Below are 20,653 nucleotides of genomic sequence, written 5' to 3'. Positions count from 1 at the left end.
TAATGATAGCCCATGAAAATTAGCCATTATGTACAACCTACACAGATAAAATATATTCACAAACCAGTTCTCTGTGCAAATGAACATCCATGCATATTTCTTTATGTTTAAACTACGCATCTTGTCTTTTTTTTACGCCAAACATCTAAATGACTAAAATATAACAAAATGTATATTTATGATGATTTGCATATAAAACATAAAATAAGCATGTGTAAAACAAACCACTGAAGATATTAAAAAATGAATTATATGAAAATGAAACCTCTTGACTTCAAAACAATATCTACTTGTTAAATTGATGTGCTTGATTTTATATAGTTGAATTATTATATCATCTTATAAAAGGGCCTTTCTTTTGGAAACAGGGTATCCAAGCACGTGAAACCTTGTTGAAAAGCCTGGAGAAAGCCATTCAAGAAAAGCTGCAGAACACTCAAGGCAAAGACTATGCCGATGCTTTAGACATTCTAATTGAAAGCGGCAAGGAACACGGCAAGGAGTTGACCATGCAAGAGCTGAAGGTAACTTGATCTCACATTGTTTGTGTTGGGTGTGCAACATGGTGGTGTGGCTTGTATGAGATGAATGTTAGTGTCTACTGTCAGGTTACCTAAAATATATATAATGGAAGGTTCATACTATCTTATGACCCCTCTCCTCTTCATACTATCTTATGACCCATCTCCTCTTCATACTATCTTATGACCCATCTCCTCTTCATACTATCTTATGACCCATCTCCTCTTCATACTATCTTATGACCCATCTCCTCTTCATACTATCTTATGACCCATCTCCTCTTATTACTATTGAGTTTGTTAATTATCATGATTAATAGTGCAAAACATTTGATCCCTGTGTCTTAAACAAGGGTTAATTTGCCTTCTCTCTCCATATGGAGAGAGAGGTTCTCCTTTGTTTTGAAACTGGAGAAATACCACTGCACACGGATTAAACATGCAGATGATTACTATTCCATTTGTTTCCTTTGGGATGATTTTGTGTCACCAACAGTATAATGACTTTATATGGCTCTGCAGCATGTTTGACTTGATATGATATCTCTTTTATCCTTATATTACTGATTTACAGACAGACATTATTTCGAGGCTGGCGTTATGACAAAAAGCTGTAAACTGAAAAATGGTTATAACATTGTGGACTCTGTATTGCAACATTGGCTTACTCTATTTCTTAGCTTTGTTACAAAATTTCAATAAAGCTTTAAAAAAATAATGGGAGGTTCAAGTTGTGCATATTTTTATAACATATTAACTTAATGTATCATTTAGGTGACATGCTTTTATGGATGATAATAAACAGTACAGCAAAATGTGCTTGTCATATCACTAGCACTTGTTGGAGAGATTATTACTGAAGCCCCATAAGATACTTCGGGCCTGATTAAGAAAATCTCGCCAGCATGGAGAGAAATTGCGCAATATCTTTGAAGTATTTTTTTGAGCATTATATTGCAAGAACCTACGTAACATGATAAACAGTTATACAGCTAAACCTTGTCTTTATGAAATTATTTGAGGGGCCCCTATGTACTGATGAGACTTCTTAGGTAATTTTAGATCATCATCTCTCCTGTTTGTGAGATCTTCCAAGCCTGAGATTGTGCTCTGGATCGTCCATCATATTGTTCAAATAAAAGTGCAAAGCTATAATTTATGGAACATTTTCAGAGCGTCTGGCAACAGCTTTTATTCTAAGTTAAATCAGCTACTCGGCCAAGTACTTAAGGCTGTCTGTTTTTGTATATATAGTGAAACTTACCTAATCTGCAGAAGCTTTACCTGTGCAGGAAGGTGCAGATTTAAAACAAGGTCTTATGAGTTCATCATTTTTGTTCATTAAAGGGACATTAAACCCCAAAAAATTATTTCATGCTTCAGATAGAGAATGCAATTTTAAACAACTTTCAAATTTACTTCTATTATTTAATTTGCTTCCTTCTCTTGTTATCCTTTGCTGAAAGGTTTATCTAGGTAAACTCAGGAGCAGCAAAGAACCTAGGTTCTAGCTGCTAATTGGTGGCTGCATATATATACTGATTGTCATTGGCTCACCCATGTATTCAGTTAGAAATCAGTAGTGCATTGCTGCTCCTTCAACAAAAGATACCAAGAGAATGAAAGAAATTAGATAATTGTAAATTAGGAAGCTGTTTAAAATTGTATTCTCTATCTGAATCATGAAAGAAAATGTTTGGGTTTCATGTCCCTTTAATAAGGGGTTTGCTATTTTATTAACCAGTTATTAAATTATGTTGATATCTGGAAACTGATCTAGTCTCTGACCTTTTTTTATTTCCATGTTGATAATGATACAGATTGAGGGAGTATTATAAGGTACAGTGGGCAGATTATTTGCACCTGGCAGAGCTTGTTAACAAATATTACAAATTACAGACAATATATGATTTCAAATGTTTTATTCTCTTTTTGAAAATCATATTTGTTTCCATTAGAAAGAAAACAGATCACTTGTACTTAAACACAATCTATCTGTTGCTGAAAAAGCGCTTCTCTTTCTGCATGTATTTGCAATATGACCCTAGGGAAGTCTCCCTAATATGGGGGAAACCAGACGTGGACTCCTTGCCCAATGTGCTTAGAGGAATATGGCTGCACCTCACTCAGGGCTGGCCCTAGCCATTGCGGGGCCCAAGGCAGGATGACAAAATTGGGCCCCCTTTCTCCCCGCCCCAACACCATCTCCGCCTCCAACTCGCCCAATCTCCGCCTCCAACCCGCCCAATCTCCACCTCCAACCCCACCCAATATCCGCCCCCACAGCTTTTAAAATAAAAAAATAAAAAAATGAGAGAACAATCATTTAAAGTAATGCACAACATTTTATATAAGCAAAAACATATAAATCCACTAATGTGGAACACTATAACATTGTAAATATTGCAATATACTATTTGTACTATTGGAACAGCTGTTTATGTATATAATAAGGAATTATGCAGACAGCCCCCCCACACACAGAGAGACAGCCCCCCCACACACACAGACAGCCCCGCCCACACACACAGAGACAGCCCACACACACACACAGCCCACACACATACACACACAGTCCACAAACACAGCCCACACAGCCCCCCCCCACACACAGCCCACTCACACACACACACACACACACAGCCCACACACACACACACAGACAGCCCCCCCACACACACAGACAGCCCCCCCACACACAGACAGCCCCCCCCACAGACAGCCCCCACACAGAGACAGCTCCCCCCACACACAGAGACAGCCCCCACACACACACACAGAGACAGCCCCCACACACAGAGACAGCCCCCCAACACAGAGACAGCCCCCCCACACACACACAGACAGCCCCCACACAGAGACAGCCCAAACACACAGAGACAACCCACACACACACAAACAGCCCCCCCCCACACACAGACAGCCCCTACACACACAGAGGGACAGCCCCCCCCACATACACACAGAGACAGCCCACTCACACACACACAGACAGTACACACACACACACACACACACACACACAGACAGCCCCCCCCCACACACAGACAACCCACACACACAGCCCACACACACAGAGACAGCCCCCCCACACACAGAGACAGCCCCCACACACTGACAGCCCCCCCACACACAGCCCCCCAAACACACAGCCCACACACACACACACACAGAAGCAGAAGAAACCCTCTGTATATGTGGTAAAGAATCTGTCACACATTTCAGGCAACATAGACAGCACACACACTACACAAGGGTAATGGAAATACTTGTAAACATTTTTTTTTTTTTTTTAAAGATGTTAATGCTTTATTTAGAATACCAAGGTACAGCAGCTACCTGTTGTAATAAAGTTTGATTCATAGTCCCAGCCATTATAGAAAGCAGTTAGGCAGTGTACATTGGCATGCCTTCTTACAAGTGTGCATTTTATATGCAACTGAAAACAAATCTGGGGGTCCATCCGATAAAAATCGTCGCCCGCAAAAGCCGGCGACGCCAATATTTGCGCGGGTTTGGTATCCTATATACGGCGTAACCTAGAAGTTACGCGCGTATATTTCTGCCGTCGCCCGTAGTTTTTTGGGCTATAGGCAGGTATACCAAACCCGCGCAGTTTGGTATCCAATATGCAGCGTAAGGACTTACGTGGCGAAAATGGAGAAAACTTACTCCATTTTCACCTCGCCACAAAAAGCAGCCGTAAGAAGCCTTACGCTGACTATTGGAGCCCCGTAACTCCCTAAACTGGCAGCTAAAATAAACCTAACACCTAACGCATGCGCAATGTCTATCTCCCTGTCAACCGCGATCTGCTAAAATAAACCTAACACCTAACGCATGCGCAATGTCTATCTCCCTGTCAACCGCGATCTTCTAAAATAAACCTAACACCTAACGCATGCGCAATGTCTATCTCCCTGTCAACCGCGATCTGCTAAAATAAACCTAACACCTAACGCATGCGCAATGTCTATCTACCTGTCAACCGCATTCCCCCCCCCCCCGAAATCCCTAATAAAGTTATTAACCCCTAAACCGCCACTCCCGGACCCCGCCGCCATCTACATAAACTAACCCCCTACTGTGAGCCCCTAAAACCGCCGCCATCTACCTTATCTATCCCCTAATTAGAACCCCTTACACCGCTGTCATCTACCTTATCTATCCCCTAATCTGACCCCTTACACCGCCGCCACCTATATAAAAATTATTAACCCCTAATCTAATCCTCCTATACCGCCGCCAGCTATATTAATATTATTAACCCCTAATGTAAGCCCCTTACACCGCCGCCATCTCTATTAAAATGATTAACCCCTTATTTAATCTACCTACCCCGCCGCCAGCTATATTATCTATATTAACCCTAAGTATATTATAGTTAATATAGGTATTACATTATATATATTAACTATATTAACCCTAATTATATTAGGGTTAATATAGTTAATATAGTTACTATAGTATTTATATTAACTATATTAACTCTATCTAACCCTAACACCCCTAACTAAATTTATATTAAATTAATCTAATTCATTTATAAACTAAAATATTCCTATTTAAATCTAAATACTTACCTATAAAATAAACCCTAAGATAGCTACAATATAATTAATAATTACATTGTAGCTATGTTAGGGTTAATATTTATTTTACAGGTAAATTGTTAATTATTTTAACTAGGTATAATAGCTATTAAATAGTTATTAACTATTTAATATCTACCTAGTTAAAATAATTACCCAATTACCTGTAAAATAAATCCTAACCTAAGTTACAAATACACCTACACTATCAATAAATTAAATAAACTACAAACATCTATCTAAAAATACAATTAAATTAACTAAACTAAATTACAAAAAAAAAACAAACACTAAATTACAAAAAATAAAAAAAGATTACAAGATTTTTAAGCTAATTACACCTATTCTAAGCCCCCTAATAAAACAATAAACCCCCAAAATAAAAAAAATTCCCTGCCCTATTCTAAATTAAACAAATTTCAAAGCTCTTTACCGGGCATGCCCCAAAGAATTCAGCTCTTTTGCATACAAATACAATCCCCCCCCCCCCATTACAACCCACCACCCACATACCTCTATTCTAAAACCACCCAAACCCCCCTTAAAAAAGCCTAACACTACCCCCCTGAAGATCTCCCTACCTTGTCTTCACCACACCGGGCCGAACTCCTGATCCGATCCGGGCGATGTCTTCCTCCAAGCGGCAAAGAAGAATTCTTCCTCCGGCGATGTCTTCCTCCAAGCGGCAAAGAAGAATTCTTCCTCCGGCGACGTCTTCCTCCAAGCGGCAGCAAAGTCTTCATTCTTCCGGCGGCATCTTCAATCTTCTTTCTTCGCTCCGCCGCCGCGTAGCATCCATCCCGGACGACTACTGAACTTGGAATGAGGTACCTTGAAATTACGTCATCCAAGATGGCGTCCGCCGAATTCCGATTGGCTGATAGGATTCTATCAGCCAATCGGAATTAAGTTAGAAAAATCTGATTGGCTGATTGAATCAGCCAATCAGATTCAAGTTCAATCCGATTGGCTGATCCAATCAGCCAATCAGATTGAGCTCGCATTCTATTGGCTGTTCCGATCAGCCAATAGAATGCAAGCTCAATCTGATTGGCTGATTGGATCAGCCAATCGGATTGAACTTGAATCTGATTGGCTGATTCAATCAGCCAATCAGATTTTTTTAACTTAATTCCGATTGGCTGATAGAATCCTATCAGCCAATCGGAATTCGGCGGACGCCATCTTGGATGACGTCATTTAAAGGTACCTCATTCCAAGTTCAGTAGTCGGCCGGGATGGATGCTCCGCAGCGGCGGAGCGAAGAAAGAAGATTGAAGATGCCGCCGGAAGAATGAAGACTTTGCTGCCGCTTGGAGGAAGACGTCGCCGGAGGAAGAATTCTTCTTTGCCGCTTGGAGGAAGACATCGCCGGAGGAAGAATTCTTCTTTGCCGCTTGGAGGAAGACATCGCCCGGATCGGATCAGGAGTTCGGCCCGGTGTGGTGAAGACAAGGTAGGGAGATCTTCAGGGGGGTAGTGTTAGGCTTTTTTAAGGGGGGTTTGGGTGGTTTTAGAATAGGGGTATGTGGGTGGTGGGTTGTAATGGGGGGGGTATTGTATTTGTATGCAAAAGAGCTGAATTCTTTGGGGCATGCCCCACAAAAGGCCCTTTTAAGGGCTGGTAAGGTAAAGAGCTTTGAAATTTGTTTAATTTAGAATAGGGCAGGGAATTCTTTTTATTTTGGGGGTTTATTATTTTATTAGGGGGCTTAGAATAGGTGTAATTAGCTTAAAAATCTTGTAATCTTTTTTTATTTTTTGTAATTTAGTGTTTGTTTTTTTTTGTAATTTAGTTTAGTTAATTTAATTGTATTTTTAGATAGATGTTTGTAGTTTATTTAATTTATTGATAGTGTAGGTGTATTTGTAACTTAGGTTAGGATTTATTTTACAGGTAATTGGGTAATTATTTTAACTAGGTAGATATTAAATAGTTAATAACTATTTAATAGCTATTATACCTAGTTAAAATAATTAACAATTTACCTGTAAAATAAATATTAACCCTAGCATAGCTACAATGTAATTATTAATTATATTGTAGCTATCTTAGGGTTTATTTTATAGGTAAGTATTTAGATTTAAATAGGAATATTTTAGTTTATAAATGAATTAGATTAATTTAATATAAATTTAGTTAGGGGTGTTAGGGTTAGATAGAGTTAATATAGTTAATATAAATACTATAGTAACTATATTAACTATATTAACCCTAATATAATTAGGGTTAATATAGTTAATATATATAATGTAATACCTATATTAACTATAATATACTTAGGGTTAATATAGATAATATAGCTGGCGGCAGGGTAGGTAGATTAAATAAGGGGTTAATCATTTTAATAGAGATGGCGGCGGTGTAAGGGGCTTACATTAGGGGTTAATAATATTAATATAGCTGGCGGCGGTATAGGGGGATTAGATTAGGGGTTAATAATTTTAATATAGATGGCGGCGATGTTAGGGGCTCACTTTAGGGGGTTATAGATATAATATAGCTGGCGGCGGGGTACGGGAGCGGCGGTTTAGGGGTTAATAACTTTATTAGGTTGCGGCGGGGTACGGGAGCGGCGGTTTAGGGGTTAATAGCTTTTTTATTGTTAGGATAGTGAGGGGGGATAGCGGATAGAGGGTTAGACAGTGCGGGCTATGTTAGGGAGGCGTGTTAGACTTGTCGGGCTATGTTAGGGAGGCGTGTTAGACAGTGCGGGTGTTTTAGACTTTAGTCAGGTTTTATAGGCGCCGGCAGTTTCTAACGTGCCGCAAGTCACTGGCGACGCCAGAAATTTGTACTTGCGCAGATTTCTGGACATCGCTGGTTTGTCAGACTTACGGCACGTTAGCATCTGACAGCGACTTATATAGGATAGCTCGAGTTGCGAGCTGAAACTGCGGGCGACGCCGGTTCCATCGCTTGCGCCGCAAACTGCGATCTATATCGGATCGCGCCCCTGGCATTACATTTAAACAAAAAGTACCTTAGTTACACCAAGTTACAATGAATGCAAAGTTTAACTTTGCAGTTACATTCTTTGCTGTAGACATTAGACTGATGTCCAATATTCACATAATCTTACAGATTTTAATACCATGAAATCCCAAAGCAAAAATTTCTAGAAATGGGAAGCAACTGAAATGGTTTAAATTGCTTAAAGGAACAGTCTAGTCCAAAATAAACTTTCATGATTCAGATAGGTCATGTAATTTTAAACAATTTCCAATTTAATTTTATTACCTATTTTGCTTTGTTCCCTTTGTATTCTTAGTTGAAAGCTAAACCTAGAAGGTTCATATGCTAATTTATAAGCACCTGAAGTCTGCCTCTTCTCTAAGTGCATTTTTGACAGTTTTTCACCACTAGAGGGTGTTAGTTCATGTGCTTCATATAGATAATATTGAGCTCACACACGTAGAGTTCCTAGGAGCCAGCACTGATTGGCTAAATTGCAAGTCTGTCAAAAGAACTGAAATAAGGGGGCAGATTGCAGAGGCTTAGATACAAGGGAATCACAGAGGTAAAAAGTGTATTTATATAAACAGTGTTGGTTATGCAAAACTAGGGAATGGGTAATAAAGGGATTATCTATCTTTTAAAACAATAAAAATTCTGGTGTAGACTGTCCCTTTAAGCTTAGTTGCAGCTAATAATGTATATTCATCCTACTATGAAGATAAATGTTGCACAAAACCAATATATAATTTTGAATGTAGCCAAACAAATCACATTAACATATAAAGAAATTGAAAGGTCATAAGGTCTCTCACAGAGTAACTTTAGGAGTGTGAGACTGCACATAGACACATTTGTGAGTCTATTTAAGGATAATATCTATGGACAATTCTAGAGGATAAATCGGCAGTAACATAATTTAAATGTTTCTGAGATGTATATGTTTGCCTTTACTTATTAGATCTCTCTAACCGAAAGGCTGTGTCTAATATAGTTTTACATCTATGTAAAAAGGTAACATTCTAAGTATAATACCCATCTACCCATCTCAGCCGCTGACAGAGCAAGATTTTGAAACTTTGGACTTACATGACACTCCATAGGTTAAAGTGCATACATAACTTGTAATGTATGATTAGGATACTATGCTTAGGCATATAGAAGGTAACCAGGATGTATTTAAATGCACTTATTAATTAATTTAAATAGCTTAGGTTAACTAACAGCATATAGTACTATAATAAGAGGGGATGAATATTGCACTATTATCACATTTAAATAGGATCATTGTTGTGCTGAATTTAGGTGTTAGGTACGTTACTGAACTTAACTGTAGTAGTAAACTATAATTACTTACTGTACAATAAAATAAATCAAAATCTGCTATATAATATAGTTTTTCCTGTGAGGGAATTTTAACAGTAACCATCAATGCAGGTAACCGTCAATATATGACTGACGTATAAAACTAACAGACTGTAGATTGCTCTAAAGGCACACTGCCCTGGCTACTCATAACTACAGGCTGCCTCCCGTGACCATTCTGTAGTCCACTGCACATTTGAGCGCACAAAAGAAGCCACTCCCTCACATGCTGCCCGCACCACCGCCATTACAAAATAAACAAACCCTAAGGCCGGCCCTGCTCGGTCCCACACTCGCCCACTGCCTGTCACTCCTCCTCCTGTGTCTCCACTCAGCCACTCTGCCTCCTCACTTGAGTGGTGAACTTTCCTGGCTGGGAAAAAGCTTGCGCCCAAAAAATTTAAATAAAAATTGCAGCAAAAAAAAAAAAAGTGGCAGCACACAAAAAAAACCTAAAAAAAAAATGTTTGTTTGAACCGGCACGGCGGGGCCCTCTAACCACGGGGCCCTAGGTGGTTGCCTTGATCGCCTTGCCCTAAGGCCAGCCCTGACCTCACTGATGAGGTTCAAAGCTGAAACAATTGTCTGTGGTTGTCACTTCCCTTGTTCAGAGAGGAATTGCCTGGTATTTTGGGGCTGGACTGACCTTGATAGATGGGATCAGACTGATAGACTTCAGGAAAGTTCTTCTCTGTGAAAAGCACAATTGGGCTAAAAGAGGCTGCTCCTAGGTGGTAACTCGCCATAAAACAACTGAGCTATTGTTTGTTCCTGAGAGAGAGCTTTTGTATGTATTAAAAGTATATGAAAACCCACATTTTTCTTTCACAATTCAAATAGAGCATTCAATTTGAAAAAGCTTTTCAATGTGCCTCTATTGTCTAATTAGCTTTGTTCTATTGGTATCATTTGTTTAAAAGCATACCTAGGTAGACTCAGGAGCAGCAATGCACAACTAGGACCTAAATGCTAGAGGCTGACCCAATGTTTTTAGCTTGCTCCCAGTAGTACAATACTATTCACCAAGATAACGGAAATAAATTGGAAAGTTGTTTAAAATTGATTGCTGTTTAAAATGTGTAAAAACAGGTTTTTGGCTCCCATAACAAACAATTTCTCTCTTTTGTTCCCATCACAGGATGGCACCCTGGAACTGATATTCGCTGCCTATGCCACCACTGCCAGCGCCAGCACCTCTCTCATCATGCAGCTGCTTAAGCACCCATCAGTCCTGGAGAAGCTAAGAGAGGAGCTGAGAGGGAATGGAATTCTTCACAATGGCTGCGTTTGCGAAGGCGCTCTGCGAGTGGACACCATTAGCAGCCTTCATTACCTAGACTGTGTTATCAAAGAGCTGCTGCGCCTTTTCAGTCCCATATCTGGAGGCTACAGGACAGTGTTACAAACCTTTGAACTAGATGTAAGTATAGAAGTTGAGTTAAAACGTGTGGAACTAATGAAACATATAGCTGTCACTAAGAATGCTATGACTGGATAGTTTACATCCGATGCATTATCATCATGATGTTGTGATCAGTCTTCATTCTGTAATGTCTGCATAGCTATTTAGCGAGAAGACCAAGAATTTGTCCTAAGGGCAAGATAGTTAAATGGAAATCGGGATATTAACCAACTATCTTATATACAGAATGAAACTAATTAGATCATTATTATACACAATTTGATATGCATCAGGTGTGATTACATCAAGCGTAAGCTGCTGAGTGGTGAGCCAGACCACATGCACAATTAGTCATGCGGAAATGTCTCTTCTTAGATCATACTACTGTCATTAGTTCTGCCGGAAAGTAATTACACAGTGATCAATCTCTTCCAGCCCCTTTTTTGTAGCAACAATGTACAGATGATTGGCAAGTTATAAACTACCATACAAAAAACGTACTTATTTATAATACAAGTTACTTTATGTGTTTTACTTGTGCCGATTCATTTAAAGGGATAGAAAGGTCAAAATTCCAATGTGCGGGGGGAACTTCCGGGCGGCGGCCATGATAGGTCGCATAACTGTGTGCTGCTCAAGCTTTTCTCTGCTAAACTTCAAAATCTGCCTTATCTGCCTTATCCCACATAACTGCCTGCAGGAACTATGTTGTATTTTGAAAGCCACAACTTTTGATGATAACAATTTTGAGAATCGCCATTGGCGCCAGTGCCCGGGGCCATTGTAAGATCTAGGCCTTTCTATTATACCCCCCGGCGGGACGCCTGCAGTCCTGTCGTTAAGCTGCACTAAATTTGCTTTATCTATACTGCATTATTGTACCGCAAGATTTTCCTATACTTAGGATTGCACGAGTCTACTAGATCTACATCATCCTCAGACGCATAATATGGAGGCTGCTAAACTCATCCTCGAAGACATACGTAGCATGCTAGCAACATATCTAATTGCCATTGATCCGGCTTTCCAGGACCAGCATGATAGCGGTGAGGAATGCGCAATAGAACGACCTACCCTAACAGAAGTATCTACCTTGTTCCAGGGGGGTGGTGGCGCTTCAGGGCCCGGGTGTCCACCATTCACCTGCACTGAATCCTGGTCAGCTTCTGAAAAGGGTTTGGGAGACCCGGAGACACAGAGCGGTGGAATGGCGGCCGAGACTGTGAGCACTAATAAGAGCCATTGCGCACCGCTGACAACCGCTAGCAGCTTTATACCTGTGGACTGCTCCCCCTTCATACTGCCGAATGACACCATGCCGGTTAGCCCCATACATACCTCGGAAGGAGCCTCACTTGAAAATAACAGTGGAGCATTGCCACCGCCGCTAGCAATTGACTCTCTTGCTTTGGGATTTTCTGAGTTCAGTGGACATGCGGGCGAGCCGCTACCTGATGGACCCTGCTTTCAGCTCTCAACTTCTTCCAGTGGGATTTATGCCCTGAAACACTCTCTTCATGTCCTTCAAAGATATAGGAGAGCATATAACAGAAAAGGAGTGGGGTAATACTGAACAGTGTGCTTGATACAGACTGCCATTTAAGTGACACTTTCTTTTACTGAAGTCAGTGAGGACTCTGACTATACCCACTTAAGACTATTTTGACGTGATATCAGCAAAGGTCCTCACAGACTATTATTGAGTTTTTCACTTATTCAATGTTTACCCTTGCAGCAGAAATTATGGTATCTCATATGTTTAACCTAAGACAAGTTGGGAAGAACCAGGACACAATGGGCTACTAGTATGAGTTATAATTGTTTTCACTGCTTATTTCAGGTTATTAAGCTAAAGATCACAGTTTGATCTTACTATATTAGAGTTATATCCTTGAGACATTTTGCTCTGAATTTTTGTGAGTGTTGTCGTTATAACTTCAGAAGTGAAAAGTGCATACATGTAAATTATGAATATGTGCTTAAAGATCTACGGTCTGGTATATCATTTAATGCCAATTCAGGGAGGATATCCTATTTGTTTTACATCTACAGGTCCCTTGACCTATTTTCTTTTTTTTCTTTTCCTCTCTTCATTTAAAAGGGCAAAATCAAAGATCATAGTTAGGTCTCACAAGGTAAAAGTTATATCCTGTATTAATTGTGCTATATATCTTGTGCTTGCCTTTGACATAGCTGTAGATTAGAAAAGTGTCTAACTAATATATGAATAATAGATCAAATAATCCACACCTCACTCCCTAATACCCAATCCATGAGAACATCCTATCTGACATACGTTTGCAGGTCTCTTGCCCTACTCTTGAATGTTTAGGGGTTTATTAACGTTAATTGTGGTATGCCTATACATTTAACAGTGCCCAACTTATATTGTCCCTCAAAACTTTGTATTCACAGTTTTTCAGTTTGTTAGCTCCCCCGCTATTACCCTTAATGTTCTTTAATGTTTATAATGCGTATGTGGCACTGTTTGAAGTTCCCAGGGGTACTATGAACTTGGGTTACCTTACTTTTGAATGCTTAACTAGTTATATCCTCTTCCCGTAGTTGTACCCTAGCATACACGGGTATATTCTTCTTATAACTTGTATTTACTGATATTGTGACCTCCTTACATATTCCAAATTAGCAGCACATTCCTACATTATTTCATAATTGTATTTGCTCTTCATAGTCCCATATAGGATTAGTAGGAAAAGTGAGTCTCTTAACATCATTTAGCGAGTTGCATTTTTCCATGGCAGTTAACATAGATCAACTTTACATGAAAGTCTACAAAAGTAGGTACTGTGCTGTACATTTATTTTTCCAGCCTGAACTATCCTCAGGGCATATGCTTTCTAAGTGCTAGGCCTACTGTTTCTATAAATCTTTTGTGCAGTGGTGCATGGCCCGCGGCCGGGGCAGTGCACTATGCGTATAGTCATACAACCAAAGCATTTGGAATGCTACTTAGTCTAAGCTGAAGCAGTCCATATAATTAATTTTAAGGATACTGTTTTTGTCACAACAGACCTTCTAGTTATGTAATAGCTCATAAAATATCCCGAGATTGTCCCTCTCTCTAAGCTGGTCAGTGCAGAAAATTCATATTACAGCGTATGATAGTACTATTTTATTTAGCTTGTATCAAACATTCTAAAATTACCTATTTGTTTAATTATTTTATCTTCTGCTATTCCCCGAAAATATTCCCTTGATGCTATAAAATAAGTTATCAGGTTTCCAGTTATCAGTTATAGCATTTAGCTACTATATAGCTTTTCCATGTTACCACAGAACATTCAAATCACTATACAGTAAAAATGTTCAGGTTTCCAGTTATCAGTTATAGCATTTTGCTACTATACTAAAAACAAAAAAAAAGAGGTTCCCACTTAAAGATCCAAGAGTGGTCTTTTATATTTGAATTAGCCCCCTATATATATGATTATATACCTTTGTTTGAGGTCCGAGAGTGGCCTCTGTTACCATTTAGGGAGCATACAGAGTACTAGGCATTCACAATGTTATTTTGCATTTTTATGCATTGTGCCACTATTCAAACCTATGCTATAATTTACCTGTTATTTTTTTTATTGTGACGCTTTGTTTATTATATTCTATGTATGCCTTATTCTGAACCTCAATAAAAATTATATAAAAAAAAAAAAAAGAAAAAAAAAAAAAAAAAAAAAATTCCAATGTGCTTTGGTGCATCTCATTTTTAAATAGAAGCATTTTTGCATTATATTTCCATTAGCAAAAATGCTTCTAGTAAAAGTTATTACTGTATTTAAGCAGCATATGCACATATGCTGTGTGGGTCTGTGCTCCGGTATTCAAGCTCAGAGAGCTGGCAGTAGTGTGTATTGTGTCTGGGAAGACTTCATTTGTGTCTTACAATCCACTGCAGACACTCTGAGAAGGTGTAGTGTTTGAAAGCTATAACTTTTACTAGGAGTATTTTTTTTACTAATGTAAGGTTATTGCAAACATTCTTCTATTTTTGCATACTATAGGTTAAGTAAATAAGGTTTAAATTTAAGATGATACTTATAGGAGCTGCATAAATGTGTTTAACGGAATCCAGGGACTTTTGCCAATTGGCTGACAGAGAAAATTCCAACAATACAGGAACATACATTTTTCAAAAAATGAAGCACCATAACTGTCTGAAACACCCTCTTATAGACAGGACAGAGAAAATGTCTCTTTATGTATCTTATAGTTGTTCTTTATTCTCACTTTTGCATGACCAGGTCTTCCACTATTATTTAATTTTCCAAATAGGAATTATTTAAAGCAATCATTTGCTGTAAATGGTCACTTAATGTTTTACACCATTTATAACATCTCATTGGGAGACTAATCATGGTCAGAAAATAAAGGTGCATGTTTAGTAATCTCTGTGTTCACTAAAACTTGCTTAGAACTTGTCATTGGAACATCACCAATGTATTTGTACATATGTCATTAACAAATACTAGACCAGGTATTGGGATCTACCTTGAGATCTCTAAGTACTGACCAGTAGAACACAAGAATGTAGTGTGATTTCCCATATTCCTGTCAGCCAGTGGTGATAGCATGTACTCAAGTTACTCAAAACAAATGTAAAAATGTGTTTTGCACACGTACATTTTTCATCACTATCGGGGAATCAGTTAAAAAATGTGATCCAGCTAAATTTTTTTAGCTCCTGTGTTAAACAATATCTCCAACTGTCGTATGCTTAGCACATGCCTAAGTAGATCACAATGGTAAATGTCACAAAAATAAAAAGCATTTGGTTCTCAGTGTTAATAAAGTGTTATCTTAGTTTAGAAATGGAAACAGATGTAAGATCAACAGATATCTCTCATTTTGTCCCCCCCCCCCCAATCCATTTTGGGTTGCTGTCTTGCAGTTGTCATGATAATAACATTTTCTTCCCATTTTCATAGGGTTTCCAAATTCCTAAAGGATGGAGTGTTTTATACAGCATCCGGGACACCCATGATACTGCACCAGTCTTCAAAGACATTGATGTTTTTGATCCAGACCGATTTGGAAAAGATCGCACTGAAGACAAAGATGGAAGATTCCATTACCTTCCATTTGGTGGTGGAGTACGGACCTGTTTAGGTAAACACCTAGCCAAGCTTTTCTTGAAGACCTTGGCAATTGAGTTGGCCAGCATGAGCCGATTTGAGCTGGCTACCAGGACTTTTCCCAAAATTATGCCGGTTCCTGTGGTTCACCCAGCTGATGAACTAAAAGTCAGATTTTTTGGACTGGATTCCAACCAAAATGAAATCATGACGGAGACAGAAGCTATGCTTGGTGCAACTGTGTAGACTTTAACACATCACCTATTGTTTTATTGTTTTACATCCAGGAGAAGACAACATAAGAACTAAGCTTACAGTCAAAATGAAAGCTAAAAAGTTAAAAGCAAAGAGAGATATATCCACAATATGAACTCAACATATTGAGCCACCAAACCATGTATATGTTATCTCTGTGGAATTCCTAACTTAAATATATTAACACAAATATACTAAATAGATCCAGATCCAAAATATGATCAATCCTGCTGCAATAAAGAAGAGTGAAGAACAGCTGTTGGAAAGGACTTGTTATGGGAACTGTTACAGGGCTGGCTAGTTGCACATTGTGTGATCCCTGTGATGCCTCCACCGTTTGGAGGAATTTAGCTTAACTTTGTTGTTTCTCTCTTAATAAAAAAGAGATGTTTCATAGTGTTACACACACACAAGGGTTAACAGGGTTTTCTTCCCATTGATTCTGGATCTGCCTTATTTTCTTATTTAAAAAAAAAAGGTTTTTGACTTAAGCTCACAACGGGTCAATAAGTGTTTTCTAGGGAAAGTGTTGTACCACATCAGATATACATGTGGTTGTAATACAGTTTACACTTAAATAATCAAACTTTGTGCTAGACTGCAGGACCCAGTAATGTCACTGAAATTTAAGGTTGCCTTATAATTAAGGAAAACCTTATCCCAGGTGAAGCTCAAGGAGGACACCACTTATAGATTTTATTTACGTCCCTTTTACCAAACATATATACACTGACTTAAAAAATGGATAAAACGTATTTGCTGTCAATAATCATATGTAAACATTAGTATCAAGTTTCCGCAAAAACTTAATGAGAAGCTGGGCAACCAAAATTATTTCACCAAGAAAAACTGTAATAGCCTAAAAATCAGAATTACAATCCTTTACAGAATGTGTGTTCCTTTTACCATAACAGAAAGCACTATATGATTTGCCCGGTCAGTGTACAGTAAACACATGCATTTTACCTAACGTTCTCTAAACCCAGAGGCCAGTGCCTTATCTTTGTGGTCTCTCTTCTTTTCAAATTCACAGATGATTCAAAAAAGAAAATCTTTTAAATAAATGTAGTCATTTACATTCAGTTTTCTTTACACTTGAATGAGTCTGGACTCTATACAATAGTTATCTGTTTTCGGTGTACCTGCAGTGACACTTTCCTTTGATATCTAAACCTTATTACATTAAATACAAGGTGTTCCATTAGATAAGTAGTCAAGAAATGAATTCAGATTTTATTTCCATTGTAGCCTGTCCTAAAACAATACAATTGTCACAGAAAATGGCCACAATATGTAAGTTTTTCAGCAAACTCTTGACCCATTACAATTTAGTTATTCAGTATTGTAGGTGGTTTCTAATTCTCAAATACATTTGTGAACCCTGCTTTAAATTATATGTTTATCCTCAAAAGACAAAATTATACATACTATTTATAATGTCCCCATTACTTCCAGTTGACTTCTTAAGGGTTGAGCAGGTCCCAGTTATTCAAAAGAATATTTTTTAAAAGCTTATCTGCAAAACAATGTATATAATATAAATTATTCAAGTATATTGCCTAGCACTTGTTCAGTGAAGAACATTCCAGATGTTCAATAAATAGTAGTTTAATAACAGGGCACTATATATTATCAGACACATTACACTTCCTCTCATTCCTTGGTTATACACCAGGGCTCACTCCACGTCTCAATTCTTTTTCAGAGGCTGGATCCTTTCAAATTGTGGGCGTTTTCCTGAATGGAAAACAGTTGTACAGTATTGTAATGTTAGTAAGCTAAAGAAAACTCTTCCAATGGGGGAGCTAATAAGTGGAAATTTATTGGTCACTGGAGTGCAACCTATGCTATCCTGTGTATTATTTATATTCTATTTATTTACTCAGTAAAACAGGTAGAGGATAAAGACTCACAGTTTCAGATCAGTTCACATTATATGTCTGAAGCACAGAAAATCAGTGCTCTATAACCTTAGATATAAACAAAGGAATTAGGTTATCATGTAGAGAGGAACAAAACTAGAGGTATGAGTAACGAAGCTCATTGGGGTCAACTGGAAAATCATGAAATAGGTTTCCAATTTATCATAACTTAGATTTTGATACCCTATAACATAAACACAAATAAATTGCAAAATGTCTATATTATGTGTGAAGTGCTTGCAATAGCTGGTTTACAATATATAACATTATCTAACATTGCGATAAAGGTGCACAGGATAAAAACTAGAGGGATTTCTCAGTTAAGTTAGGTTAGCTAAAGTATATTGTCAGAATGCATTATATTTCACGTCAATAAAGCATGAATACTAAGGCATTTTAATATATATAGTAATGGTGAGCATTTAAATTAGATTATTCTCAAGTGAAACGTATCATTTCAACATACAGATAAACCTAATCTATTGACTGCTATTAATTAAACTGATATTTCAAAAAAAGGTAATCTTAGTGGCTCTAGGAGGTAATCTCAGTGGCTCTAGGAGAACACCAATAATAGGGTCTTAACGTTTTTCATTTGAAATGTCACTATATTATAAAACAGCAGTTTTCAATTGGTTTCTGCCACTGGTTCCAGATGTAAATGATTCGTTTTGCTAACACAATTCTGTTGCATGGTAGCAATTTATATTCAAATATTTTGCTACAATGTCTTGAATATTAGATTTATGTAATAGGAAACTAGCTCAGACCTTGATTCCTGATGCTTCAAAAACCATTCCTTACCATATAACTTGACTAAGAACATATAGGTCCTGCGAAGGTGTTGCAGGAAAGCACTTTGAATGTCATAATTCCTAGTACAGTCCCTATACGGACTAATTCACTATATTATTTTATACACAACAGTTGCTGAACTTTTGTTATTTTTGTCTGACTTTATAAACTATTATAAGTACTATTTTTGTTATATTTCGAAATAGATATTTAGTATAAAGTTTTTTTCTGTGCTGTTAAATATTTGTTATTTAGTAAAATATGAATTGCCCTTTATTTGTAAACATTGTTCAAATATTAATATGTTTATATCGCCGTCATTTTTAATATTAAGAGAAGCACTTGTGGTTTTTTTTGTTCTTAAGAATTGGTGCCGTGTGGACACAATTTTGTTTTAGTAATGTGTTTTTAATGTACATATTATTATGTGTCATATATTAAAAATGAATGTTGTGTATTTTGTGATCTTAAAGTAATCAATTCTGATATTTTATAGACTTCCATAATAAAAAATAAAAAAAAAATTGTGATCAGACGTATTTATTATTAACAACAATATGAAAAAAAGAACCAAGAGTAAAACTTTTAGTTAAAAGAGATATTGTTATCTAGGTATTAACCACAGTTTTCTCAACCTAGGCTCAGTGTGCATCAAATTTGACTAGCATTTAATAGGTTCTCATATTTGAAAATTTTACAAAGTAAAGCAGATGCTTCAAAGAAGTGAGAAAAAACATTAATATTAAATAATAATGGAATATATAAAATGTGTATGTACCCTTGACCATCTGCGGAAGTTTACGGAGGAGGGCAAAAAAAATAAGTAAAATGTTCCAAACATAATAATATCAAGTAGGCAAATAAACACAATGTAGTTTTAACACTCAGATGAATTTTAACTCTAAAGCAGGTAGTATGTCTATCATTATATTTAGGGAGTAATGCCACCCATTTTTTTTTATTAAAATAGACTCTGTTCCTTATAATGTGAGGCCTCAATTGTATATTGGTTTAATTTGGTTAGGGAGTATTACTTTATAGTTAAAAGTGCATATAACTATTGGGAGCCAATGACAGACACATGTGTGTAGCCACCAATCAACAGCCAGCTTCCAGAAGTGCATTGCTGCTGAACATATGTACAGATGCTTTTTAACAGGATACTAAGAGAAAGAGTACTTTCGATAACAGAAGTGTCTCAATATGACATGCTCTAAATCAGGTTAGAAAATAACTATTTTCACACTCTCCTAGTGACAAATAGAGCATCAAGTGGAAAAGTAGATTTTCATGTGGAAGTAAAGATTTATTTTTGGCTTAGATAGAGGCACAGATTAAAATCCCTCCACCTTTTACTCTAAACCTGATGTCAAATAGTTTAGAAAACGACTATGTTCACACAGTAGGTATAACTAGATGGTCCGATGCTATTTGTGTTCCCATTCACTGTATTAAACCCTTTTTGTAACTGCATTAATTCCATAAACAAATATACCTCACTCACAATTATATTTAAGCCCCAACCTCCCCAGTGCACTAACTTCTTAACCTCAAACCCTCCAGCGTCCCCCACTGCAATTAAATTACTATAACACTTCACTGTATTTACATCTTTCTAATTCAACTCAAATTCTGCACCCAACTAAGCACATACCAATGAAAGAGGTGACTCCCCTCTGTGAATATAATATTGTGCTTGTTAACGTTAGCGCACCACTTGTAATCTTGCCCATTGTTGTTAAAAGGTGGATATTT

The 20,653-nt window shown here is 37.6% G+C and overlaps 1 protein-coding gene across 1 annotated transcript in view; it reads left to right on the top strand.

The window, feature by feature from the left end:
* The window catches only part of LOC128650417 (cytochrome P450 26B1), an 82,550-nt gene extending 63,195 nt beyond the window's left edge, over nt 1-19,355 (top strand). Inside the window, exons 4-6 of the mRNA XM_053704354.1 lie at nt 369-524; nt 10,573-10,854; nt 15,780-19,355. Coding sequence (XP_053560329.1) covers nt 369-524; nt 10,573-10,854; nt 15,780-16,172 — 831 coding nt within the window. The 3' untranslated portion in view covers nt 16,173-19,355. The remainder of the gene's footprint in view (nt 1-368; nt 525-10,572; nt 10,855-15,779) is intronic.
* Nucleotides 19,356-20,653: the final 1,298 nt, after the last annotated feature.

This window comes from Bombina bombina, chromosome 2 (genome assembly GCF_027579735.1).
Source record: "Bombina bombina isolate aBomBom1 chromosome 2, aBomBom1.pri, whole genome shotgun sequence".
Classification (NCBI taxonomy): Eukaryota; Metazoa; Chordata; class Amphibia; order Anura; family Bombinatoridae; genus Bombina; species Bombina bombina.
This window is presented reverse-complemented; position numbering and strand designations above follow the sequence as displayed.